This window comes from Phyllobates terribilis, unplaced genomic scaffold (assembly GCF_046119375.1).
Source record: "Phyllobates terribilis strain yellow unplaced genomic scaffold, ASM4611937v1 Scaffold_1__5_contigs__length_1240528914, whole genome shotgun sequence".
Classification (NCBI taxonomy): domain Eukaryota; kingdom Metazoa; phylum Chordata; class Amphibia; order Anura; family Dendrobatidae; genus Phyllobates; species Phyllobates terribilis.
Window position 1 is genome coordinate 973,530,798 of NW_027362761.1, and position 19,450 is coordinate 973,550,247.

At 41.7% G+C, this 19,450-nt stretch overlaps 1 protein-coding gene across 5 annotated transcripts in view; it reads left to right on the forward strand.

The window, feature by feature from the left end:
* Positions 1-19,450, forward strand: part of ACSL1 (acyl-CoA synthetase long chain family member 1) — a 62,574-nt gene that overhangs the window by 26,406 nt on the left and 16,718 nt on the right. For 2 of the 5 annotated variants that reach the window (XM_073642622.1, XM_073642630.1), the window contains exons 3-12: positions 6,963-7,077; positions 7,977-8,041; positions 9,458-9,559; positions 9,826-9,925; positions 11,722-11,900; positions 12,348-12,380; positions 13,036-13,087; positions 13,644-13,717; positions 15,799-15,876; positions 18,654-18,788. In XM_073642622.1, the coding sequence (XP_073498723.1) occupies positions 6,963-7,077; positions 7,977-8,041; positions 9,458-9,559; positions 9,826-9,925; positions 11,722-11,900; positions 12,348-12,380; positions 13,036-13,087; positions 13,644-13,717; positions 15,799-15,876; positions 18,654-18,788 (933 nt within the window). Of the gene's footprint in view, positions 1-6,962; positions 7,078-7,976; positions 8,042-9,457; positions 9,560-9,825; positions 9,926-11,721; positions 11,901-12,347; positions 12,381-13,035; positions 13,088-13,643; positions 13,718-15,663; positions 15,742-15,798; positions 15,877-18,653; positions 18,789-19,450 lie in introns of all 5 variants that reach the window. The other 3 variants (XM_073642642.1, XM_073642647.1, XM_073642638.1) reach the window with 2 other exon arrangements.

The window sequence follows — 19,450 nt, forward strand, 5'->3', positions numbered from 1 at the left end:
ATGGACGGTACGCACCTGCCTGCAAGGGCCCCCTCCACCTCCAGGCCCTGGTGCCGCTGCATCGGCAGTATGTCCGCCCCTGCTTTATTGATCCCAAGGGAAATTGTAGTATCACAGCAGCACAACATAAACAAGAACATGAGGTACTTAAAGCAAACCTGTCAGCAGGATTTTGCTAAGTGAACTACAGGCTGTCATGTTAGGGCTGCTGCACTGATTAATATGATACCTTAAGTGAATAAATCTGTATTGTGGTTCTTGTGTAATCAGTGTTTGCAGTTTTGAGTTAATGATATGCCTGTGCTCTGGGGTGGGACTGTAGGCAGGGTCTTATCTCAGTGCTCTAGGCCAGATCAGCAAGAAAAGACCTGCCTACAGGCTGCTCCTGTCTGTATGATGAGGCGCATACTTGTGCTTCGGGGCAGGCCTGTGGGCAAATCTATGTTGATCTGGCCTAGAGCATAAGACCCTGCCTACAGTCCTGCCCCGGAGCACAAGCATATCATTAAGTCTAAACTGCAAACACTGATTACACAAGAACCATAAGACTGATTTCTTCACCTTCAGGTATCCTTTTAATCAGTGTAACAGCGCCAGCCTGACACTCCCTGTAGTTTTTTTTTTGGAAAATCCTGCTGACTGGTTGGTTCACGTTAACAAAAACAAAACTGTAGAATTGACAGAAGAATGTCATACATTACTATTTGACAGGTTATACACACTTGGGTCCCAATAAAACAACAATTCACTTTGGTGGTTGTACATTCCCATAGCAGTCAGCACTAATGATTTCCTGTGTCTTCCCTTCTTACATCTTAGTAGGATTAGACTGTTACTGAAGTTACTCCTCTGCCTCATCTACAGCTCATATAATGTGTGTGCGTTATTGTTCATTATCGCCAAACACTTCAGAGTTCTCTTCTCCACTACCTCTTCAAAAGTGTCAAGATGGCGGCCAACAGCAGAGCTTGCCTTAAGTTTATTAGCATCAGACACCCGCACACTACATCCCCAATGAATGATTGCAAAAAAGATGGCACTTACCACTACAGACTGGTAGAACATTTTACTGCACACATTAAACGATCTTAGTTTCCATAGGAAATAGTTTGCTCATCACTTTTTGGAAATCTTCTCCGTATGACCCCTCCAATCAAGTTTACTGTCCAAGTAGACCCCCAAAAATTTGTACTTCTCAATCTGGTAACTTTCCTGACCAGTAATAGTGACAGGTGAACAGTCCATCTTTCTCCTGCTATAGTTCACCACCAGCTCCTTAGTTTTCTTTGTTTATTTGTAAAAAGTTAGCCTGGCACCAATCCAAAAAATCTGACACCACCTTCTTGTATTCCTCCTCACCCCGGCCCCCTTAATGCATCCAACTACCACGGGGGTCATCTGAGAATTTTTGAAGGTGACAAAACGGATTTATACTGTATCTGCTGTATACGACGTAAAAAAGGGCGACATCACTGTTCCCTGAGGGACACCGCCACTGCTCAATAATCTGCCAGACACAACCGCCCACATCTATACAGACTGTGCCCTGTCTGACAGGTAGTCCGTTATCCAATGTCTCATGCCCTCCTCCACCTTCATCAGTCATATTTTTGTGTAGGTATTAGGGATGAGCGAGCATGCTCTGATGTGGCTGATGCACTGCCGCTAAACATGTGATTAGCCACGATTGATACGGCCGCGGCTACCCGAGCATTTGACTCGCGCACACCGGCTCCTCTATCTAAACCAGAGCACACTCCATATCCGAGCATGCTTGCTTATCCCTTGTAGTTATCGATTACTATACATTGCTATACACATGGCTCTAAATGGTTGCATACACATTGCGCATGGGTTCACCCTTTGTCTTCCTAGAAGCTGTATTGTATGCCATGAAATGTCTGGAAGCAAATTCAGTGAAAAAATTGCTCAGTGTAAAATTGTAGGAACAATTTGGGTTTCTATGGGCAATACCGTGGTGTGAAAGTTTCTCTTCCTGATTTCTTATTTTTTTGCATGTTTGTCACACTTAAATGTTTCAGATCACAAAACAGATTTAAATATTAAACAAAGATAACACAAGTAAACACAGAATGCAGTTTTTTAAATGAAGGTCTTTATTAGTAAGGTAAAAAGAAATCCAAACCTACAGGGCCCTGTGTGAAGTGATTGCCCCCTAAACCTAATAACTGGTTAGGCCCTTAGCAGCAATAACTGCAATCAAGCATTTGCAATAACTGGCAATGAGGCTTTTACAATGCTCTGGAGGAATTTTGGCCCAGTCATCTTGGCAAAATTGTTGTAATTCAGCCACATTGGAGGGTTTCTGAGCATGAACTGCCTTTTTAAGGTCAGGACTTTGACTAGGCCACTCCAAAGTCTTAATTTAGTTTTTCTTAAGCCATTCAGAGGTGGACTTGCTGGTGTGTTTTTGGATCAGTGTCCTGCTGCATAACCCAAGTGTGCTTCAGCTTGAGGTCACAAACAGATGGCTGGACATTCTCCTTCAGGATTTTTTAATAGACTGCAGAATTCATGGTTCAACTTACCACAGCAAGTCTTCCAGGTTCTGAAGCTGCAAAACTGCCCCAGAACCTCACACTACCACCACCATGTTTTACTGTTGGAATGATGTTCCTTTTCTGAAATACTGTTACTTCTATGCCAGGTATAATGAGACGTACACCTTCCAAAAAGTTCAACTTTTGTCTCGTCAGTCCACTGAGTATTCTCCAAAAAGTCTTGGCGATCATCAAGATGTTTTCTGGCAAAACTGAGACGACCCTTTGTTCTTTTTACTCTGCATTGGTTTTCGGATTGAAACTCTGCCATGCATGCCATTTTTTGCACAGTCTTATGGTGGAGTCATGAACACTGAGCTTAACTGAGTCAAGTGAGGCCTGCAGTTCTTTGCATGTTGTTGTGGGGTATTTTGTGACCTCTTGGATCAGTGGTCGCTGTGCTCTTGGGGTAATTTTGGTCGGCCAGCCACTCTTGGGAAGATTCAGCACTGTCACAGATTTTTGTCATTAGTGGATTATGGCTCTCAGTGGAGTCCCAAAGCTTTAGAAATGGCTTAATAACCTTTTCCAGACTGATAGATCGCAATTACTTTGTTTCTCATTTGTTCCTGAATTTCTTTGGATCGTGGCATGATGTCTAGCTTTTGAGGATCTTTTGGTCTACTTCGCTGTCGGGCAGGTCCTATTTAAGTGATTTCTTAATTGAGAACAGGTGTGCCTGTGACTGTACGATTTCAGTCATGATATTTTTTATCAATCTCGCAATCTGCCTATCTGAGAAACTCCTTCCTGTTGTGTAATGGAGCTTCTGTAAAGTCAGTAGGCAGAGGCTCTTCTCTTTATCTCACCAGTTTGTAGAACCTGATAGACCAGTGGCCTTGTGTGAGTTTTCCATGTGTGTGCTGTAAATGACTAGTGGTGTACATTACTTTAAAATCCTATTACGGGAATTTAGATTTTGTACTAAGACTTGATGCTTTAATCGCTTTAGTTCAAGGAAGCTGGAATGTAGCAGGCTTCATATTTCTAATACTTGCCAAAGTACAGAGTTTGCTGTGCCCTGGTTAATAAGAGACTAATGTGATCAGCGCATACCTTCTATTCTTACAAGGAGTGAATGATTTATGGCACTTGTATGTGATGATGGGTCTGGAGTTGGCAGCTAATAATTAAAACAGTTTCCCACTTGGCGTTTTTTTTTCTTTCTTCCGTCAAGGTCAAATTCTATTATTTTATTCTGAGAAAGTTAGGAGAAGGCAATATCTCTGCCATTCTAGGTTTTACAATGGTTGACATCTAGGATAAAACCTCTTCTATTTGTGGTGGTTCTACTGCTCGAATTGTAAACACAACCACTTGGTTTGAAGCCGTGTGATTCAGATAAACCTCTTCTAGACGCACAATTTTTTTTTTTAATTTTTTTGGGGTATAGCACTTCATTAAGACCATTACCCTTCAGCAAATGATGACGTACGATGGCTCATGTCCCAGAATGTAATCCGATTAAACACCTGCAGAGGGTGGAAAAAAACATCAACCCTTCAGTTTCCAGCATGAATACATCTGAAAGTACCTAGGACTTGGCAAGCAGCCTGGTTTAATGATTGACCAGTGATTGAGGCTGCAGGTGGGACAGAAGTATCCAACGTCTAATATCATATACGAGGGGCGATCCAAAAGTAATAATCAATACTAAACACAATGAATATAGTAAAAAAAAAAATTATTTTTCTACATAGTCTCCTAACAAGTCTATACATTTAGTCCATCTCTTTTCTAAACTTAGAATTCCCTTCGAAAAAAATTCTTGATCTTGACCCTCAAAAAAATCCCCAACAGCGGCTATCACGTCACTATTGTCATCAAATTTCTTGCCCCGGAGGTGTTCCTTGAGCTGAGGAAAGAGAAAGAAGTCACTGGGGTCTAGATCTGGCGAATAGGGGGGGGTGTTCCACCAGTTCAAAGCCTGCTTCTTGAATGGTAGCCATGGCAACTGCAGCTTTGTGAACCGGCGCATTATCTTGGTGAAACAGCACTCCAGCCCGCAGTTTGCCGTGCCTTTTCTCCTTGATAGCCTCCCGCAATCTTCTTATTTGTTCTGCGCAGTAGGAGCCCGTAAGAGTGGCTTCCTTATCCAAATAGTCCACCGTATTTAATTCCTTCAGCGTCCCAAAAAATGGACGCCATAACCTTCCCTGCTGAGCTTGACACTTTGAATTTCTTCTGCGTCGGTTCGTTGGCTCGTTTCCATGTCATCGATTGTTTCGGGATCAAAGTGGTGGATCCAGGTCTCGTCCATGGTCAAAACGTGACAAAAAATTCTCCTTGTCTGCTTGGAACTTTTCGAGATTTGCTATTGAAATGTCAACTCGTTTCTTCTTTTGCTTGTCGGTTAACATTTTTTGGCAACCAACGCCCCGAGACCTTTGTCATATGCAATTCTTTTGCAAGGATTCTTTGAATACTGCCATACGAGATCCCTGTGACCTCGGCTACATGCCTGATAGTCACTCTTCGATCGGCCAATACAACTTCTTCAACTTTTTTCACGTTTTCTTCATTGAGGGACGTGGATGGGCGTCCTTCATGATCATCTTCCGTCGATGTTCTTCCCAGCTTAAATTCCTTGGCCCAGCGTGCAACTGTGGAATATGGAGGAGAAGAGTCCCCCAATGTTTCCACCAAGTCGCTGTGTATGTCTTTGGTAGTCATTTTTTTCAAGCAGAGGTATTTAATGACAGCTCTGAGCTCGTTTTTTTCCATTTTGATGTTCACTCCTCGGCAGTTCCTATTCAAATGAATGTAGCTCCCGGGAATCGTGGCCTATTTAAGTGATTTTTTTTTTTTTTTTTTTTTTTTCCTGGACTAGTGAGTACCTAAGAGAGAAGAAAACATTTTATTTTAATTTCTGTGTGCAATAGAAATAACCGATTTTATTATTACTTTTGGATCGCCCCTCGTAAATATATTGCTATCTTGTCTCACGTGCTTTGTGGCCAACTGCATCGGTGAAAAGACGCACGTTTTCTCACTGTTTTGGTATGCATGACCACTGTGCTTGAGGCTGATTTCTCACTACAAGTCACCTGGTGAAAAATTGCAAAACAATAGTTATAAATGGTCATTGTTGTAATCTTTGACAAAGTTGTTGCAGAAAACCTCCTTGAAGACCAACTCTCTGGACATGTCAGTGTAAGACAATGTCAGACTGTGCAGGAATAAGCATTTACGAATACATGGGGTCACAAATGAGTGCAGAATAAATGCTCCACACGGCATTTTAAGAACAGATGCGCCAGAATTGCTGGTTCTTGGGAATACAAGGATTTGCCGAAAGTTGCATCAGGAGCGCAGACAGGTTCTCGTTGTAAAGTACATGTGTGTTATGTATGATTCATATTTATGGCTGTGCTTAAGTTATTTTACTGCTGTGCTTGACTTGAGGCTGATCCCTTTATATAAACCTTTTTTTTTTTTTTGTGTGTGCTTATGTGTATAGCGAATTAAGATTGGCTTGACATTTACAGGGCTTCATTGATCACAATGGAAGCTTTGTGTGTATAGATATGTGCATGTAGTCCACTAGATGTGGTAAAATAACTCGTTACACTGTACATAGTGACAATAAATTTATCTGGGTAACATAAGGGTATGTTCTCGTCACTTTTTTTGGGAACTTTTTGCAGCAAAATCAGTGTTTTCTTGTCCTAGCAAAGTGAATCACATTTCTGAAATCTACACGTGTGTTTACCTTGCAGATTTGAAGCTCTTTAAAATCTGCATATCAAATTTTTTTTTTGTTTTTTTGCACCATTTTTCACCCATTTGAATGGGTAAAAATAAATGGAGTTCACATGTTTTTTCCTGCCAACAGCTACTCACTGAAGACAGAGATTTTCTGTCAATTGAGTGATCAAGTCAAGTGGAGATAGTGGATTTCTGATACAGTATACAAAATGGGATGCAGTCTTTAAATCTGTTTCGTCTGTTTATTTTTTTTTCCACCCAACTAATCAATAGTATGCATGAAAATAAGACTTACACTTTGGACGCACATTTCATTGTGCTCGCCTGGCACTGGTGGGCTATACTCACTATGTTCAGGAGTGAAACATCAATGGGGAAAAATATCCCTTTTCCTTTCTCCATTCTATAGGGAAAATTTCTCAAACCTGTCAATCAGCACATCGTCAGAATTAACTTTCTCTGGTATTTCACTGCAGTGGAAAGAATTGCCATAAAAGGTCTTCATAAATGTGTCCAAAAACTACAAGTGCCAATTGTCCTGTCGCTGGTTGCTCAGACTGACACAGTACCGGATGCATCGGGTTCGTGTTGGTCTGAGCAGCGAGATCTCCAGTCCGGGTCATTATTGAAGTGGTCAGTCACTCTTTTTGGTATATGTTGGTTATCATTTTTTGCCCCCTTTTCTTTACCCAGGGACAAGAACATGCCCGTAGATCCACTCTGCTGGACACTGATGAGATAATCACTTACTACTATGATGACTGCAGAACGGTATATGAAGTGTTTCAAAGAGGACTGCGAGTGTCAAGTAAGAAGCTTTTCTTTGCCTGTTTTTGCTCTTCTTTCCTATTATACAAGGTGTCCTGACTGATCTGAGACTCACTAGCTGTACTACCTCTGTATTTGTTGTACTTTAGGTTTAAGACTGACAAAATTTGAGAAGCAAATACATTTACTACGTCATTAGAGGCTGTCCTAAACCTTTTATTCTCCATCCATTGTATAGGCGATTAAATGTATGATCGCTGGAGTCTACTTAATGGTCAAGTCATCTGTGTCAGTGGAACAGTATAGCATATTCATGATAACCACTCCATCCACTGTCAATGGGAGCGGTAGTTACATTCACACGGGACTTCAGGACTAAAGTTCTCAACTATTATAGTTCATAAGACTTTGCACTTCTCCATTATTTTATTTATTTTTTTGCTGCAAAATGAAATCTGATTTGCCAGTTTGTGCTAAATGGAACGAACTTGACAGCTTTAATGTGTTCTGCAATAAGGTGGCGTTTTGATGCCATCTTTGCTCGAAGTTTGAGGTACTCACATCTAAGAGTAGGTCGGAGGGGGCAGGCAAGTTTCGGACCCGACTATATTCACTTTTCTTTGGTATTTTGACATGCTCCCATTCCCTGCTCATAGCAGGAGTAGCCCAGTGTGTGGGATGGGTGTTTCAGACTTCCAAGGCAAACTGCATGGAGGATCTAAGCAGCCATGTTACATGAATGAAGGGATTCCTGGGAATTGGGAAAACTGCACTACAAAGGAGGACGGCAGATATTTCAACTGTGTTTATCATGAAACTTATATTCTGAGTATAGGGTCACTTTACGTCCTTCTGGGGTTAACTATGACCTTCTACCTTTTTTTTTTTTTTTTTTTTTAAGCCTCTTTGCAGTGTGACACTATAATTTTTCTCCTCTAGATAACGGACCTTGCTTGGGGCATAGGAAGCCTAATCAGCCATACCAGTGGATATCCTACCAAGAGGTAACACATGGCAGACAAACTTATAGCTGTACACTGCTTTTACACAGTTCATTTGCCAATGTGCTTCAGAGCGGTTAGTTGAGGGCTATGGCTCCCAACTTTCCCCATACACCCTGTATTTTATGGGTACATTTTGGCTAAAGAGTTAACAGAATAACAAATAGTCCAAAAATACAGTATATACATGTAACACACACTTTTTTTTAGCAAGAAAAAAAATCTTGCAAAAAAATGTGAGCATCTCGGTCTGCAGGCAGCTTCCTACGATTGACATGAATGCTGACAGTCCTTCCCCCATCGCTAAGATCTTCTTTTCTCTTGCCGACACTGATCAGTGCATGGCAGGAGGGGAAGCTCCCAGGACCTATACATCACTACAGTAAATCTTCATGGATGCTGCAGGTCCTGACTTGCTGAAGGATTTTTAAGGTCATGTTATCAGTCACGTGCATGGGAAAAACTTCAGTAAGGTGTGTCTGAAAAATACTCTTTAAGGCTGTGCCCACGATGCAGAAATGCTCCGTATTTTTCCTGAGCGTTTCTGCATCTCCCTGGCAGAAAAAAACGCATGCGGATTGTACATGCATTTTCCTGCCAGGGACATGCGGAAATGGAGCGGTTACCCACCGAGATTTCCGCATGTGGATTGACAAGCGCTTTCCAAGCGATTAGCATCACTTGGAAAGTGCTTGTGACAACTAGGTCACACTATATAAATCCATGCAAACAGCATGGATTTATATAGTGTGACCCGAGAGAGTGGTAAAAATAAAAAAATAAATATATACTTACCCTCCGATGGCCCCCGGTGTCCCGCTCACTCCGTTCTCCCTTGCCGGCAACAGTGAATTGAAAGACCTGCCGACGTCAGCGTCGCGTGACCCGTCTCATGACTCTGACGTCAGCGCAGGTCCTTCAACTCACTGCAAAGTGCCGGGAATCAAGTAGGAGCGCAGCGCGGGCCGAAAGAAGGTAAGTATACATTTATTTTTTATTTTATTCTTTTTTTTACAGATTTTTTAATGGTACCTGGGTGTGGAGGAGAGTCTCCTCTCATCTACACCCGGGTACCATCCGCACATTAGAACACGCCAATTACGCAAGTACAGATGCAGTGATGCCTAATCCATGCGGTCTAATGCAAGTCAATGGCGGCGAAGACTCAGCACTTCCGCAAAATAATTGGTAGTGCTGCGTTTTTTTCCGCAATGATAATCCGCAGCGGAAATTTCCGCAGCATGTGCACAGCACATGCGGATCATCATTGGGGAACATTGCTGCCCTTCTACCATGCGTTTTTAAGTGTTTCCGCAGCTGCAAAATCGCTGCGGAAACGCATTAAAAACGCATTGTGGGCACACAGCCTAATTCTTTTTTTCTTTTTTTTCTTTTTTTTTGTTTTGTTTTGTTCCAAAGGTGTCTGACAGGGCAGAGTATCTGGGATCTGCATTGCTGAACAGGGGCTGTAAACCAAGTTCTGAACAGTTTATTGGCATTTTTGCACAAAACAGACCAGAGGTAAGATGTTCCCACCCTACTGATTGTTGCTGAATACACAGCGCTGGATATTGCAATGAATGGATCTGGTTCATGCTTGTATCCATCCTAATATTTATGTATAAATAGATCCTTTATTTTACAGTGTGGTGTATAATAAGCGGTTGTAGTATATAGGGTGCACGGTGTTTTCTTACCGATGTCGTAATAAAAGGTCTTACAAGTCATTTCTTGCCTTTGTTGGGACTAATCAATGTGACGACAATGTATGAACCCTCTGTTTACAGTGGATAATCACAGAACTGTGCTGCTACACCTACTCCATGGTGGCTGTGCCACTCTACGACACCCTCGGAGCGGAAGCCATTACCTATATTATAAACAAAGGTACTCTTATTTCTGGTTTGTCAGATTTATACACTACTCAAAAAAATAAAGAACACTTAAACAGAATATAACTCCAAGTAAATCAAACTTCTGTGAAATAAAACTGTCCACTTAGGAAGCAACACTGATTGACAATCAATTTCACATGCTGTTGTGCAAATGGAATAGACAATAGATGGAAATTATTGGCAATTATCAAGACACCCTCAATAAAGAAGTGGTTCTGCAGGTGGGGACCACAGACAATATCTCAGAACCAATGCTTTCTGGCTGATGTTTTGCTCTTTTGAGTGTTGGTTGTGCTTTCACACTCGTGGTAGCATGAGACGGACTCTACAACCCACAGAAGTTGCTCAGGTAGTGCAGCTCATCCAGGATGGCACATCAATGCGAGCTGTGGCAAGAAGGTTTGCGGTGTCTGTCAGCGTAGTATCCAGAGGATGGAGGTGCTACCAGGAGACAGGCCAGTACACCAGGAGACGTGGAGGGCCCCGTAGGAGGGCAACAACCCAGCTGCAGGACTGCTACCTCTGCCTTTGTGCAAGGTGGAACAGGAGGAGCACTGCCAGAGCCCTGCAAAATGACCTCCAGCAGGCCACAAATGTGCATGTGTCTGCACAAACAGTTAGAAACCGACTCCATGAGGGTGGTATGAGGGCCCAATGTCCACAGATGGGGGTTGTGCTCACAGCCCAACACTGTGCAGGATGCTTGGCATTTGCTACAGAACACCAGGATTGGCAAAGTTGCCACTGGCGCCCTGTGCTCTTCACAGATAAAAGCAGGTTCACACTGAGCACATGTGACAGAGTCTGGAAACGCCAGGGAGAGCGATCTGTTGCCTGCAACATCATTCAGCGTGACTGGTTTGGCAGTGGGTCAGTAATGGTGTGGGGTGGCATTTCTTTGGAGGGCCGCACAGCCCTCCATGTGCTTACCAGAGGTAGCCTGACTGCCATTAGGTACCGAGATGAGATCCTCAGACCCCTTGTGAGACCATATGCTGGTGCGGTTGGCCCTGGGTTCCTCCTAATGCAGGACAATGCCAGACCTCATGTGGCTGGAGTGTCAGCAGTTCCTGTAAGATGAAGGCATTGAAGCTATGGACTTGCCCGCTCGTTCCCCAGACCTGAATCAGATTGAGCACATCTGGGACATCATGTCTCTCTTCATCCACCGTCACGTTGCACCACAAACTTTCCAGGAGTTGGCAGATGCTGCAGTCCAGGTCTGGGAGGAGATCCCACAGGAGACCATCCGCAACCTCATCAGGAGCATGCCCAGGCGTTGTAGGGAGGTCATACAGGCAGGTGGAGGCCACACACAATACTGAGCCTCATTTTGACTTGTTTTAAGGACATTACATCAAAGTTGGATCAGCCTGTAGTGTGTTTTTCCACTTTAATTTTGGGGGTGACTCCAAATCCAGGCCTCCATTGGTTAATAAATTTGATTTCCATTGATGATTTTTGTGTGATTTTGTTGTCAGCACATTCAACTTTGTACAGAACAAAGTATTCAATGAGAATATTTCATTCATTCAGATCTAGGATGTGTTATTTGAGTGTTCCCTTTTTTTTTTTTTTTTGAGCAGTGTATTACTTGTACATCAGTAGCATTTATGACTTGCTATTGTGCCTGCCGTTCTGGCAGTTCGTGTTATTGCATATTTCCTTTTGACTGAATATTTGGAGAACTGTTATCGCTGTGGCTTTTGGAGAAATGTTCTAAAACCAACGTTGTACTATGAAACAGTGGTGAACTTTGTTTTAATAGTGTCCTTTACATTTTTTTAGCGGAGATCTCTCTGGTGTTCTGTGACAATACTGAAAAAGCCAAATTACTACTGGCGAGCGTGGAAAATAAAGAAACCTCCGGCCTTCGTACAGTTGTGCTTATGGATCCCTTCGATGAGGATCTTGTGGAGAGAGGCAAGAAGTGTGGGGTTGAGATTGTCAGCCTGAGAGACATGGAGGTCAGTAATGATTTAAATAACTCTTGTTTCTTGTGGCTTTTGCTTTTCACAACAGGAGCACCCTGACGCCGCTCTGCGATCACTGTGACTGCTGCGCCTGTGGTACTGCAGCTGCGGTCTATCGCTCATCATAAGTTGGCAACCAGTGTTTGGAGTGGCTCCTTACCTGCTTATTCTCTGCCAATATGTCTTTTTTACAGCAGTCATTGATCCTTTATTCTAGAGCACTTTAAAAAATTTGATTCTTTGGATCAACGGCTGCACAGAAGTCTTTAAAGCCTTAGGACAGGATGGTGTAAATAGGTGTTTGTGTGTTTTTTCACTCAAATTTTGGCCCAGTTGTATAGGGATGAAGTAATTTGGATAAAATTGTTAGCCTAGGACATTTACAGTAACTATTTTTGACTGATTCTTTAGTGTTTTTTTTTTTTTTTTTCTCCAATCCAGGAAGAAGGAAAGAATCATCGTGAGAGACCAAAGGTGAGTAGAGGTGCATGATTTCAGGAGACTTATTGATTGGTTCAGGTCGGTTTATTTTATTTTTTTTTTTTTTTAAACCATAAGTGTTTGATAAATTGTCATTCAAAAAAAAAACTAAAGGTTGTTTCTCATGCTACTCTTAAAATGAAAAGCACTAGGATGGCATTAGACATTTTACATTTGCGGACAGCCCCATAAATTACAATTGTTACATGTTCTATCTCCTTAACATGGATAGAATACTCCTGAGAAACCGGACATGAGAGAGGGGCCTTCGTTGTAGTTTTAAAAAAAAAAAAAAAAAAATTTATTGGTCTCCATAGGAAATTCTGAGAGATCTGTTATTTTTAGAGGAAGATGTAATTGTGCTTAGCTTATTATTAAAGGGGGTGTTAACCTAGCAAAATGACCCATATTCATCTGTTAAATACCACAATCCTTTTGCACCAGTGGATCTGTAGACCCCAATAGTCTTATTTCACCAGCAAAGATGGTATCTGCTTATGAACAATATGCAACAATGACTGACCAGAGAGGTAGCGGGGTACTGTGAGGACATTGCCACTAGAGTAATGGGGGGGGGGGGGTAGGGGTTGTAACAAACACGTACAGTATTTATGGGATATGTTTTTAAATGCATTTCCATTCTTCTCAGCCACCAAAGCCAGAAGACCTGGCAGTAGTGTGCTTCACAAGTGGGACAACAGGTGACTATTTTCATTTCAAAACGGTGAAAATCCCTTAATTTTGCTCACTGTTAAGTGTATTGTGTTTTTAGGTTGTTTCCTGAGCTTTTTTAGATTGAGCTTGTATTGTATAAACTAGCAAGTGGTCCGTTTACTACTTTTACCCTCTTCACATCTTTAGAAACCTGAAGTTTATAAAAGTCTGAATTTATGAATAGAAAGTAGTTTTTAAACACAAATGCATATTTTAATTCTGCCATAGAAGCGGACCTGCTTGAATGACATTGTGGGCGCATACTGTTAAGTAGAGCAGCAGTTTCCATCCCAGAGCTGCTCTTCCTACCAAGTCAGAAGCCATGCAGTCAGGAGCAGATGTTGTGGTTAGCTGATGACGTACAATATCATCTCGTGTGTATAGATGGCAGCACGCATTAGTGCACTTTACAATAACATGTAGTGTTCGGAATACATGTAGTTCATACAACTTTTAACATTGTTCATCTACATTAAGTGGTTTTTTTTACAAATCTGAATACATTTTTTTTTTTTTATTTATTTTTTTAAATCCTCCCAATAGGAAACCCAAAGGGTGCAATGCTAACTCACAAGAATATTGTCAGCAACAGCGCTGCCTTTCTTAAAGTGACAGAGGTAATTGTTCCTGGGCTTTTCTGTTCAGCATGTTATCTAGCAATGTAACACCACCCAGCTTTTTACATTGTTTGGCATCACCTGTATGTGCTTACTATTTCTTTACTAATGTGGTTTCAAATCTTGCATGCACTTGAACTGTATCTGCTATAAAGGATTATTTCCGTATGGTACAGCCAAAGGGAATTGCCGTTAGTTTCTGATTTGGGTGCAGTCGCACAGATGCAGAAGGTTATTATGGAAATTTCAGGATGGTCCTACTCAGCAGTGATGGGAGTTAACAATTCTTGTTAATTTCAACACTCTGCACTATTAAAAAGGAATGACTGACTTTTTTTCTACTAGCATATAGTTAGAGCTTTCCTCATAGTATTGACCATCAAACCTGGAACAATAGCTTAAGATCTGCTTTAAAGCGCCACTCCAGCATTGTTTTGTTAATGCACAGCTGGAGTGGTGCTTTAAATGTAAGTCCCATATTATACACTCCTTCCCGCGGTTTCATCTGTTTTCGCCAACGCTCCCGTCGGTCTCCAGCAAAAAGTGACCTACCTGCAGCTCCAGCGTTTCATGGAGCGGCGCGGAGGTCATTTTTCAATAAGTCTGAAAGCCTCGTTCTGGCCCTTTATAGACTTGTATTGAGCGCTTGTGATGTAACTTCTGACTTCCCAACAGTCAGAAGCTACTGTCACAAGATCGCGCCGCGGGACTGGAGCTGTGCTGAAAACTGTGAAGATGCTAAAGGGTGAGTATATGACCTGGGGCAGGGGGCTTACATTTAAAGTGCCATTCCAGCACTGAAACAAAACTAAAAAAAAAAAAACCGCTGGAGTGGTGCTTTAAAGGGAATCTGTCTGTAGGCTCAACCTTTCTAAGCCATGTGTATCTTGACATGTAGCTCATAGAAAGTTGGACAAAATTATACCTTGATTTCGGCAATCTGATGTCTAAAGAGAAATCCCACGTTTTTCATATATATGAATGAGCTGTTCAGGACTATGGGCCGGACACTGATCTCCCTGAGGATCTACCTGCAGAGCTTTCTATAAATGAAAGGGGGAGTTTCAGGGTGAGACATGTAATGACTGATAGGAAGTGCTGGACAGGTTTCTTACTATATAAGTGTGAACAGGTGCCAGCTGCAGTAACTGCATAATATACAACAAAACACAGCACCACTCTGTAAGGGCCAAGATGCGTGGAAACATTGAATCTAAACTGTATTGTTACTCAGTAAGATGTACTTACAAAAAATGAAGGTTCTTGGCTCATAAATTGGCCAATTCATGTGTGCCCATCAACCGTGGCAAGGTGACCTCCCTCTGATGGGTCCTATTCTACCTTGCATGCCACTTTTGGGCTATAAGCCTATAACTAAACGGACAAACATGTCTCTCCTGGGCTAAAACGCCTACAATTTTTAAATGGGCAGGAAGAAATGGTTACATGTAATGACAGTCTGCTCTCCAGCCCATAGATTTTATCTGTTCATTTACATATATAAAAAAGTGGATTTCACTGGAATAAGACTTTGGATTATGCATGTTACGGTATCATTTTATTCATCTTTCTGATATGCATGCCCATATGCAGCAGGTGAAATAAGCTGACTTCTATAAAACAAAATGTGTGGTTTATAATGAAGTGTATGGGTGCCTATAGTTTCCCAATATACTTCTAGAAAATGTAGTGGCTGCTGTCTTAAATGCCTTGATTCCTTTTGTAAAGAGAACGTCAGTATTTTGGCTTGCATCTCTAACTCCTTCCCCTTTTTCCTGTAGTGTAGCGAGATGCTGCAAAACTTCCTACTTCTGCTTTCTTTGTTTTTTTTTATATTTTGTATGGGATTTGTGCATGCAAATCATTAAATCCTTTTATTAACCCATCTGATTTTGGTTTAATTGAGGAAACCTTTTGTGCTGTTCTGTTTTCCTTCTGGTGTCCAGGACTTGGCGTTTCCCTCTACTCAGGATGTTCTTATCTCTTTCTTGCCGTTGGCGCATATGTTTGAGAGAGTTGTGGAGGTAGGCATGAGACATGGTATGTTTTATATCCTCAGTACTTTTTGTCATATTTTCCAGAGCTTACTTGCGCTCAACGCCAGTGATATACATATTTCCTATTTGCCTCTGGCACACATGTTTGAAAGACTGGTACAGGTAAGATCACTTTATAGTCTCTTGTGGATGTTCCCTTAGACTAGACATAGGAGATGGGTAGTAAGTATTCCATTATAGTAGTAACTTCCATTATATGTGAATTTATGAAAGGTGCACCTACCTATCTGCTTATTCCACCACTTGTAATACAACCCTTTAGAAGGTGTGGTGTTTTTTTTTTGTTTTTTTTAGTATGTTATAACGTGCACAATACCCTTTCATAAATCCTCCACTTATCCACAGTAGCCTACAGAGGTCTCTCCCAACTGACAACCCAAAATATCTGTAAAGGAGGCAGCTTCATGACCCTACAAATCACCAAAGACCGGTCTTTGGCAGAAATCTTGCCATTTTCACACTTATTTAAAATAATAACACTATGACCTCAATTCATAAGTTTTTGCCAGAATTCTGGTGCAAAATTGTCTGAAATATCGTAAAATATTTATGCAACTCATTGCCCCCAAAATTTGCTACTTGGCGTTTTTACTCCAAGCGCAGCCAGCTTTTTGAAAAGGGAGCATGGCAAGAAAATTATAATATAAGCTACAAAAGTAGAATAAATTGATGTCTGAAGTACACTTCTAGGTTTGTGCATGGCAGCTCAAAGACTCTTCTTGATGAATTTGGCTCCTGATTCCAGCTCTCCCTTCATTAAAGGGAAGTGATAATCAGAAAACGACCTTTTGACTAAATCAAGTTTTTGCGCTTCCGACAAAAATGTTTAAAAAAAATACTTTTTAACATGGCACAATTTGTATTAAAAATTAAAACGCCAATCTTGTTTTTCAGACAGGCCATTGGGACTTTTTTAGACCCTTCTTTTTTGTTTCAGGAAAGAACACGTGTGCATTGCCACAATGGTGCGTTTGACCCTAGATTTTCTATTGAAGTGTCTAATGAGCGTGTGCAGAGGTCATTATGGGTGGTGAGAGGGAGGAGTGTTAGCTGTGACATCACTTTGTGATTAGTGGATCCTGTGTTATCAGTTGTGTATAGAGGTTCTGCCTCTACTAATATGAAAACTCCTATTTACCACTTCTTTTACAGATAGTCTAAAAAAGCCTCAGTAGCCAGGGTAAAAATTGCAAGTTTGCAGAGACTTTTTTTTTTTTTTTTTTTTTTAGACTGTTTGAACAGTCATTCTCTGCTGACAGTACAGGCGCTTGGTGCTTCATGGCGGGGCCAATCATTTACCTTCCCACATGCTTGTTTTCCCTTTCTCCTCCCTCTCTTCTGTGACTGCTCTGGCTTCATAGAGCCAGAGAAGGGAGGAGAGATGGAAGGTGTAGTTAAATCATTGGCCATGCCATGAAACAGAGCGCATGTACTTGATTTGAACAGTCATTCTGGGCTGATAGTCCCTTTAAGGAAGAGATCATAGGAGTTTGTGTCTGTAGAGTTGGGATTGCAGTAACAGACATCTTTTATACACAGCTGATATCACAGGGTCCACCAATTACAATAGATGTTGTCGCATCTGACCCCCACCCCCCACCCCCTCCCATAATAACCTTTGCACAGGCTCACTAGACACTGCAATACAGAAGATGGCCACAATGGTGAAAATCTGACCTAATGTGTACAAGTGTTGTTTCCTGAAATGAAAAGTAGGACTCTAAAAAGCCCCAGTGGCTATTGCAGGAATTCTGTTTGTATGTCTGTTTATTTAATCGCACTCTTTATTAAAAAAAATATATATATATCAAATTGGTAATCTTGCACTCTTTACACTAATTTATTTATTTTTAATAGATCATGATGGGAATAAAAAACATTGTCAAATTTATTTTTATAAAATACATGTAACACAAACCTGATCTAAACAATAGGTCTTTTTGATGATGACTTCCTGTTAAGACTGGCATGAAAAATGCCAGTCCTTGATGAACGTCTCCTTTGTTGTGTTTTGTAAAGATCACTTTTCAGTATAAACACAGGCAGAAGTACGATAGGTGACACCTATATTAACCCCCAGGGGATTTTTTTTTTTTTTTTTTTTTTCTCCTCGCGCTTACAGATCAGATTAATTTTATATTTTAATCAAATTTTTACAAACACGGCTTTACCACGTGTAGATTTTTTTTTTTTATATATATACTTGAGTCAAAATGGGGTGATTTGAATGTGGTGTTTTAAATGCAGCTATCAGATATTTACAGCGGCATTTAAAAGGTTAATAGCTGCAGGCGGAGCTCCAATCCACCTGCGGCTGTTAAAGGCGCATGATGGCTGATGAAATCAGCCGTCATCTGCTGGGAAAGATACAGGTTTGGCATGCGAGCAGTAGGGATAAGACTTTTGACGTACATGTACGTCAAAGGTCGTGAAGGGGTTAAAATACCATGTGATGCCAAAAGGAAACCTATTTCTGTAGCGCAGATCTTTTGCGTTCCTATTATGGTTGAGCGAGTATGTTCTGTCAGAGTATGCTCGGGCTGAGTTCCGAGTATTTTTAGCTGCTCGGTGATATGGTTGAATCGCTTCCGTGTGCATGATTTGCAACGGTTTGACAGTTTTATTACATGTGAGGAATGTGTAAGAAATAGACATTCCTCACATGTAGTAAAACTGTCAAACAGTTGCAAATCAATCACATGGGAGCAATTAAACCTAATCACCGAGCAGCTGTAAATACTCGGAGCTCGGCCCGAACGTACTCGGCGAAAGGGTTAATAGAACATACTCTCTCAACACTAGTTCCTATAGATGGAGAACTGTATGTGATCTTTCCACATTTGTTGAACCATGAAACTCCTAAAATCTTGTATTTTCAGTGTGTGGTACTTTGTCATGGAGCCAGAATTGGCTTCTTCCAAGGAGACATCCGGTTACTTATGGATGATTTGAAGGCTCTGCAGCCCACTATTTTCCCAGTCGTTCCCCGTTTGCTGAATAGGATGTTTGACCGGGTAACTATTGTTATACGCGACATCTTACATTTCTATTATGTTGTATTACTCTGTCTCCTCATTGGGGGACACAGGTGCATGGGTGCTATGCTGCTGTCCACTAGGAGGCGACACTATGCTTAATCTGAAAAAGATTAACAGTGGCTCCTCCTGCAGTATACACCCCTGGACTGCGTCAGCCATCTTCAGTTTTTGCTTAGTGTCGCAAGGAGGCACACCTAAAGATTTTTTCAGATTATTTTTTTTTTTTTTCTATCTCCTCTCTTCTTTTTCCAACGGAATTACAGATGAAGATAAGTGAGTCTCCGGTGAGTATCCCGGCATGGCTCCTTCCTCTGCCCCCTTTTAGGGGTGCACGGTTGAAGTCGAGACTTCTCCTTACCATGTCGCTCCTTCCCCAACCCCTCAGGTGTTGGTCCGACGTCGAGACCCCCCTCCTTCCCCAATTCCTTTTGGTCTCTGGGTTGAGGTCGAGGCGAGGATTACAGCCCACTGATGGTGACAGCAGCACCCTCCCTAATCCCCCTCTGGGGGTATTAGGTTGAGACACCTCTGGTAGGGCCTGTGCAGGCAGCAATATACAGCTCCTAGTAGCTGGCACTCTGCACCAACTTCCAGGCAGCTCTGCTGCAGACTCCTGCTGGGGCCGGGGGACAGTGCGG